This window comes from Egretta garzetta, unplaced genomic scaffold (genome assembly GCF_000687185.1).
Source record: "Egretta garzetta isolate BGI_Z169 unplaced genomic scaffold, ASM68718v1 scaffold258, whole genome shotgun sequence".
Classification (NCBI taxonomy): Eukaryota; Metazoa; Chordata; class Aves; order Pelecaniformes; family Ardeidae; genus Egretta; species Egretta garzetta.
The window spans coordinates 3670484-3679304 of record NW_009260413.1 but is presented as its reverse complement, the minus strand read 5'-3'; the positions used below and the strand labels follow the sequence as shown (position 1 = coordinate 3679304).

The following is an 8821-nucleotide window of genomic DNA, read 5'->3' as shown; positions in this document are numbered from 1 at the left end:
GGGATGAGATGACCTAATGGTCCCCCTGGTCCTTTAAGCCCAGTGAATATATGAAAAAGATCAGTAATGAAAACCAGATAGTCATCTTGAAAATAAAATGTATGAAAAACAAACATCATTCTTGGCACAGATGCTACAAAGCATAATTCAATGATGCAGACAATTGTATTCACAGGAATCCAAATACCTGGATGGATGTTGTCCTGGTTTCAGCTGTGACAGAGTTAATTTTCTTCCTAGTAGCCGGCATAGTGCTGTGTTTTGGATTTAGTATGAGAAGAATGTTGATAACTCACTGATGGTTCAGTTGTTGCTAAGCAGTGCTTACACAAGTCAAGGACTTTTCAGTTTCCCCTGCTCTGCCAGGTGCACCAGAAGCTGGGAGGGGGCACAGCCGGGACAGCTGACCCCAACTGGCCACAGGGCTATGCCGGACCATAGGACGTCATGCTTGGGGGGAGTTGGCTGGGGGGGAGAGTGATCGCTGCTCAGGGATGGGCTGGGCATCGGTCAGCAGGTGGTGAGCAATTGCACTGTGCCTCACTTGTTTTGTATATTCTGTATATTCTCTTACCATTATTAATATTATTGTCGTCGTTGTTATTCTTTTCCTCTGCTGTTTTATTAGACTGTCTTTATCTCACCCCACAGGTTTCCCTTTTTTTTTTTTTTCCCCCCCCATCCCACTGAGGGGGGGGGGGAGTGAGCGAGCGGCTGTGTGGTGTTCAGCTGCCTGCCGGGTTAAACCACAACAGATGTGGATAAGAAAACAATTTAAGAAATCACAAGGAAAAGCATTTCTTCTTTCACCCCCATTTTTTTTCTTTTTGTCTTTTTTTCTTTTTTTTTTTTCTTTTCTTTCTTTCCTTATTTTTAAAAAATAAAAATGGTGACGTTTTGAAATACATATTTCAAAGAATAACATTTTTGTTAATTTTTAAATCTTCCTGTTTGCGCTGGTCAGCATGGACTTTGTTTCTGGAACTGCCGACTTTTCAGAACTCCCAGGCATTTGCACAGATCTCCTGATTTCCAGTTGTCATTGTTAGGATTGCCATCCTCACAGAAGGAGGCAACAGTTAACAGTGAAGGTGAAACTATGGTATCTTGACTACTTTTTGTTTGCAGTAATTACATGCAGTTTACTGCCATAGTACTCCAGTCTTTCATGGATTTTGAATATTAATGAGTTAAAAACTCTTCCCACTATTGCAGTGGCCAGGAGACAGTAAAAGTGGCAATGTTTGTTTTAATAACAGAAGCCTGTGTCAAAGCCAATAACACAAGGCAGCATGGGTAAGAGCAGGGTATGTCTGTTTATTGGGAGTAACGCTATTTAAAAAATGAAAACACATTAGATAGGAATAAACAGCACCTCTTTTTCTTCTTAAATGTGTAACTATAAATAAACATCTCATAATTCTTTCTTTATAAGACTTTGGTCTGCTTATGTTAGGTCATTAGCAATTTTCCAAAATGTATGTATTCTCAACCATGAGCAGCAGACTCCAGGAGAGAGTCTGCCCTGTGCAGAGGAGCAGTGAGCATTCTGCCGCCTTCTGTTGCCTGCGACAGGGCCTCTTCTGAAAATGGAGGCAAGATCAGCTACTGTTCCAGTGTCTGGCATAGAGTAAGATTAAGAACCAACAAATACAACCGTACACCATAGTGCCTGGACATATTTAACAGCAGTGGATGGTAAGAGTCAGTGTGTTTTCTCAGTTATTTTTCAACAAACCATTTTTCTTTGTTGTGTCTCAAGGAAAGCAAGCAAGCTTGGTCCAAAGACTGAGATTTACTATATTCAGTTCTTGGTCAAAATGTGAGGTTTATTTATTTTGAAGTATTCCTAGATTTGAAAGCACTTGAAAAATTAATATCAAATGAGTTTTTTTTTTTTAAGAACAGCTTGTAACTTTCGTATTTGTAGTATGTGTTGTTATAACAACCACTTTGGGTGGTTGATCAGGTGATCATGCCTTTGGAAAAGAGAAAACAAAACCTTCCTTACCCCAGTTCTTCCTCCAGTTTGGACCCTTTTTTGAATGACCTCTGACTCAAGAACCATATGCATTATTCATTTTTCAGTACAGTTTGAAAACTCAGCAGCCATAAGTGATTGCTTTTTTTCATCCTGACTCCTGTAATCTCATCCATTGTTTTTGGTGCTTGGCATTTTTTGTCACTCCACTTTTCTTCTTTCCCCTCATCTGAATAAGTATTTGTAATTGTGAACTAGTATCTAATTTTCCTCTCTAAAAAGAGGTACTGCAAAAAAATAGATTCTGGAATTTCTGATTATGAAAGATTTTCAGCTTGTTTTTCTTTAGTGGTCTGTAGCTGTAAGGAAACCACGTTGAGCAGTGTAAATTTGTGGTCTCGCAGCTACATCTAGCATAGCTTAGTTTGGAGTTACTCTTTTTCCCTTGGCATTTACCTGCAGGGGAGGGAATCCAGTATGTGGTCATGATTCCCTGTTAATTTTGAAATACGTAATAAACACAAAATTTCAATTCATTTGTTTACTAAATGAAAAGTCAGAGTGTATTTGCATCTTCCTTGTATGTGCTTTATTCTGTAGCTTGAGCTTAGTTAACTGTTCACAGTGCGGTGTAACGCACTAGAATCACCTCATCCTTAGAAGCAGTTGTCAGAAAAATATGGGCCTGCCTGGTAGAATGTATTAGCCCAATACATTGTCTCCATTTTATTATGAAGCTGCTGGGGAAGCTGTGATATACAGCACTGTCATTACAGATCTATTGTTAGAAGGGTTCTACAGTCTTCTGTGCGCTGCCATTAATTTATAGCAGTAAACAATATGTAGCCCTCCAACTGCAGCAAAGCAGAATCTTTTAATGAGGTGGATGTTATTACCACAATAAATCAGTGCATTCGTGTAATGTATAATTCAATGTGTGTATTCCCACTGTAACTTCTCTGAGTAAGCTGATAGTGTATCATTGTCAGTGCACAGCTCCACGGTTCTTTTTTTTTTTTCCCTAAGCTTTCTTTCATTTGGGGACTTTTTTTATTTGCTTGCAAATAAATGTGACATGTCTTGATAGTTGTCCTGTTGCAGGCTTCAGAAACCAACTGTAACAATAACAGCCAAAATCAATACTGTGGATTCTGGCTATACGGATCTCTGCATGATACCTTTTTTTTTTTTTTTTTGAAAAGAGAATGAAATCAATTCTAATTGGGTTTAGCTTTATATTCAAGGAATGTAATTCTATAACTATTGATTTGGGCTATACTCATTTGGAGAGTAATAAAAATAGGGGCAGATAAAGAGAACACATAAAATGTTACAGAACCATACAGCACAACACTGCTTCTATTTTTAATTTATATAATTTGTCTACCAATGACCTTCTTTCTTCTTTTTTCCCTCAAGCATAGCTGAGTCTTTAGGGAAAATCAGTACAGATGGAGATTCCAAAATGGTTCTTGCAACAAAGAGACTTCTTGGAGTCAGTTTCATTCTTCCCTGGAATAAATTTGCTAAATCAGATAAAAATCCTTTCATACAGGAACCACTTCTTTTAAAGGGTTATATTTCAAATTAGTGAACTGCAAAAATAGTAATTAACCTAAGATGTTTTCTTTATCCTACTGCAATGTGAAAGCTGCTCTAAGTAAAAAACATAAGATTGGATCTTAGGTCATTCATAGATCTAATCTATCCTAGAAGAGAAAATACTTTGAACCTCGTATGCCAAATTTCACGTGAGCTGCAAGGAAGCAGTTATTTGAATAATAATGATTATCTGAATACCAGACAGTTTTTCACTTGAACTATGTGTGAATTAATGACTAGGTTACTGATACTTTTGTTCAAGGACTTTTCTTTTAAAGTTTTTCCTTACCTTGTAGTGTATTCTTATTCTTGCAGAACAGAAAGAAGACAATATTTTTGCATGTTTATTCTTCAGTTATACTTGAATGCATCCATTGTCTGTACAGATGGGCATCATTTACGTTAATAACATACAAACAGTGTGCTCAATATATATGCAAAATTGTATTGCATATATGTTTTGCACTTATATACAAAGATATTTTAGACCTCTTGCAGCATTTTACATGTGGAATGGCTAAATTCACTTTTCTCAGTGATTTATGTGATGTATACAAATTTTTCCAAATCCATATGTAAAAGTCTGCTGAAGAAATACACAGCTATAGATAACAAAATATTGTGTTTCTTACATTTAAATAAATCCCTGGGTGTTTATGTCCTAGGTGAGTGCTGAACAAAGAATAACAATGTTGGTGAAAGTGTGATAGACTTTTTTACTTATGCAGATGTTATTTGTTTCTTTTATATCAACGTTTTTATAAAGAAATTCTGCTATTTAATTTGTCTATTTCAAAGTTTCAAGTTTTATCCATTAAGTAAAACTTATCTTGGGATGGTAAATAGAAAACTTAGAAACAAGAATAGTAATATCAAAATTCCAAGTGCACTGTTAGTATTCTTTCACCCTATTGATCACTATTCCCCCCAAAAAAACAATATCCAAAGATGTTTCTTGTTCTTGCTTACCATTCACTTAACAGCGTATTCAACGTGCACGCATACCCACAGGCGGAGAAGTTAACAGCTCTTTGTCCAAGATGATCCACTGTGAAGTGGGTTTTAGTCATTGACTTGAATCAGCAGTAAATAGAAATGAAGCCAGTATGAACACAGGAGAGACTTTTTTCCAACCAGCTGTGTGCGTGTGGAATCCTGGTTTGAAATACACAGATCTGTTCAGGTGCTTACAGAATCCAACATCTGCTTTTGCAAAACACCAAACCCAGTCTTATCCATGCATGCCAATAATTCTGGCTACCAAAAAGAGCAAGGGGAGTACGATGTGGTAATAGGCCATGTTATCTTTACTTAATGTATTTATTTTACAAACCTTGCAGCCTATTGGAGCTTTGAACCCAAAGAGAGCAGCGTACTTTGCTGAGAGATATGAATCATGGGAAGATGATCAGGTTCCAAAATTTCACTATGGCACACATTATTCAACTGCAAGTTTTGCACTCACATGGTTATTAAGAATTGTAAGTATGTATTTTAAAAATGCTTTTCCTTTAAATGATAATTAAAGCAACGAATAGCTGGGAATGAATAAATGAAAACTCAGTGGCATAGGAGAGTACTGAATTTTCTAGTAATTGTAATCAGTAGCATAAGATAAATGTATTCCAAAGTTTGAGCAGCAGTTTTTACTTTTTACGATACAGCCTTTTCAAGTCAGTAAAGATTTTTCTCCTTTAAAATTGCTTTTTAGTGTACATTCTTATGCTACTTTAAGCATGGTTAACTTTCTTTCCTTGCATATTTTCTGACTGGATCATGTACTGAACATTTGTTGTTCTTACTGAATGTATTTAACTTTCACCTCCTAATGAGTGTAAATGAGTTGCTTTCTGATGATCATGAAATTCTGTGATGTAAATAATTTTTTAAAATCTGCTGTAATTTATATGGAAGTAACTTTTGAGATACTACATATTGATAATATATTGGTTAAACAATACATTTTTCTAAAAAATTGAAAGGCGATTTATCTCCTAGAAAGTAATTTCTTTGGGAAAGCATTAGCAGCACATCATTAATTAAAGCTTGTTAGAATGTACAAGCATACATAAATCCTTGAAGTAATTTATAGCGCTTAGCTAATTTCAAGCAATTATCCACTAATATGTGCTTAAGTGTTCTTTAACTAAGAGGAGGCTTTTAAATCTTTCAAACATTTTTCTTTTCTAAATCATAAATTACATATTAAACAATAACAATCATCAAGCTATCGGTATTGAGTGCTACCCTTTCTATTAATAGATTACCTTGAGCAAAATAAAATGCATGTGTTATTTTTGTTACATGCTAGTTTAAAAAATATCTAATGTAAAAATTTTGAGCTTTTTCATGTTTTTGAGGGCAGTTTTTGTCACAACTGACTGTAGCTTCTCCTCCAGCCGGTAAATATTGTCTTTCATTTTTATTTGCTTTTCTTTATCTGAATATATATGCATGGAGTAGGAATAAAAAATATTTATTGAACAAGTAAGCCTCAGTTTGTATTTCTCATTCTTGGATGATCGAATTAACCCTTTGCAATTAATCCCATGTCTGCTAGAAGAATAGCATCATTAATAACCAAACCCCAAAAGAACAATAAATACCTTTTTTTGCTGAAATTCCTAAAAAAATACATTGCTGGTTTTAATTAATATTTTTATATATATTTAGGAACCCTTTACAACACTTTTCCTAAATCTACAAGGTGGGAAGTTTGATCATGCGGACAGAACTTTTTCATCTATTTCAAGAGCATGGCGCAATAGTCAGCGTGACACTTCTGATATCAAGGTAAAAACTTTCCTGAAAGTTACCACCGTATTTTATACTGCATCTGCTTTTATTGTAGCTGTGATCATAGGACCAGAGAACAAGAAATAGGTGGAAATAGAAGATAAATTAATCTGGTAATTAGTCATTGTATCAAAAGAGACCTGGAATTAAGTGAGTCAAGAAGCTAAGGCAGGATAAGCACATAGAAATTGCAAGGGCAGAGGTTTAGGTAGGTAGCCACTGAAGGAAAGAATGAGGTAAACAAATAGAGAATGGGATCTGAGGAATATTTTGAACTGGTGAGGAGAACAAAACAGACAAAGATGATGGCAGTGATGGGAAAGCTTTGTTGACCTCAATTATTAGGGAAAAGTGAGAATTGTAATTTTCATGCAGAATCTCATACAGTTAGGTACAAATATAACGCAAGAAACAATCTGCTGTGCAAAAAAGACATGTAGGGTCGTAGTACGTCACCAGTGCATGCGAATATAACAAAGGGTGAGTAACATTTTGTAGAAGATACATCAACAGGACATAGTGTAACTTTCAAAATGTATGAAGTAAACCTTCAGCTTCACTCTGCTTTGATAAGGTCTTAGCTGGAGTATTACATCCATAGTTGTGGCCTAGCTGGAGAGAATCCACACTGGAACAATGATAACAATGCAAGGTTTTGAAAATAAAAGGCAATGAAAGATTGAGTAGCTATGCTTGTTTTTCTTCTAAAGAAGAGAAGATTGAGGAGGAACTTAAGAGTCTTCTATTACATAGGGACTGCTGCAAGAAAGAAAGAAAAAATCTCGCTGCCCATGCTGGATAGAATAAGAATTAATGGACCTAAATATCAGGAAGATTTAGATTAGATGTGAAAGTAACCTTTTTAACAGAACAAATAAAACCAATGAATGCTTCCCTGGCAATTAATGTAGTGAGGGTTTTTCAGAAATGCTTAGGTATCTTTTGGGAATGATGTATGTGCACACTCGTACTGCCTTTAGAAGCATCCCTGCTGTTATGGATGGCCTCTTGAAGTTTCTTGCAGCTTTCTGAGTCTGTGAATTGCCATGAATTACATTATACTGCTGTGAAACATCTGAGTGAGTATTAAGATTGACTAGAGTTCATGAGGCTGGATGAGCAGCCAGGAAGGGGAATGAGATAGGATTTCCATAGGACATATTGAAAGAATTAGGAAAGAAAAAATTTGAAAATGCACAGAGCCATCTTTGTGGGAAATAACCTGTATCCCCAGTATTTCACCATGGCTGTGAAAACCAAGCTTCCTGATACTCAGTGTTCTGCTCCACCTTGCAAGTGTTTGTGAAATGCATGGCTAAAGTGTCCTGTATGTTTTCAGAAGTTTTCTACATGCAGAATTGCAATGTGTTAGCTTATTAGTGCTTAAATGTGTTTGACACGTGCAACAAAGAGCCTGAATAAAGTGGATTATTATGTGCTCCTGCAGTTAATGGTAACAGCATACTGAATACGTGCTTGTAAATAGAATTATTTACTAACAAATTAAGAAAATTAAATTAGATGTTGCTGTCATGATGAAATTAATGAAAGAAGTCTTACTTAAATGGTACGTTTTGAGCTACTATTTTGATGTGTCAAGAATATGTGCAGTTGAAGTAGTAATTTCCATGGGAGACAATCCATGGCTGGCTAGAATGTTTTCTTTACCCATCTTGCAAGATATATGTACGTATGGGCATGCACGTGTGTATTCATGAAGGAAAGAGGAGGAAAACAGGGAAGGAATTAAATGAACATAGATCTCTCTAGTTTTGATCCCCACCAGGGGAAACGAAGAGTTTCCAATGTTTATTCTTCCTTTAGAGTTCCTTTCCCACCTACTTTACAGCCAACACATATTATGAAACATGGCACCCATAAGTTTTAGACTTATTCCCTGTAATCTTGGAGTATCATTCTCTGTCATCATTTTATGATAGTACTTTCTCATGGTCTGTCCTGAAAGAACTTGAGTGCACATCATTTGCTATCACCTTAGTGTACAATATTATAGTCAAGCAAATGCCATTTTCTGGTTCAAGTTGAGTTCTGAAATTATTTCCTTGTAATTCTGGACTGGAAAGCTGCTTTCTGCATCACTAGAATCAAAGGGATGATGTCTAAAATTAAAGGGAAAGAAAGAAAGCCTGTGTCAACTACTGTCATCGATGGAGTTCTTAACATTTCCAAATTGTGCATTAATAAAGGAATTGTGTATAGAAAGGCTCTCTAGTTTGTATCCACCTCTTTTCAATAGATTAAAAAAACAGAAGTTACATTTTAACCGCCTTGTATGGTGATGTACTAGAAATACTTGATGTTAGTGAAACAAACTTTTAAAAATAGACAGAATCATAGAATGGTTTGGGTTGGAAGGGACTTTAAAGATCATCTAGTTCCACCCCCCCTGCCATGGGCAGGGACACCTTCCACTAGACCAGA

General features: G+C 35.9%; 1 protein-coding gene across 1 annotated transcript in view; it reads left to right on the top strand.

The window, feature by feature from the left end:
* Positions 1-8821, top strand: part of LRBA (LPS responsive beige-like anchor protein) — a 218713-nt gene that overhangs the window by 98546 nt on the left and 111346 nt on the right. The window contains exons 11-12 of the mRNA XM_009643664.2: positions 4924-5064; positions 6257-6376. Of these exons, the coding sequence (XP_009641959.1) occupies positions 4924-5064; positions 6257-6376 (261 nt within the window). The remainder of the gene's footprint in view (positions 1-4923; positions 5065-6256; positions 6377-8821) is intronic.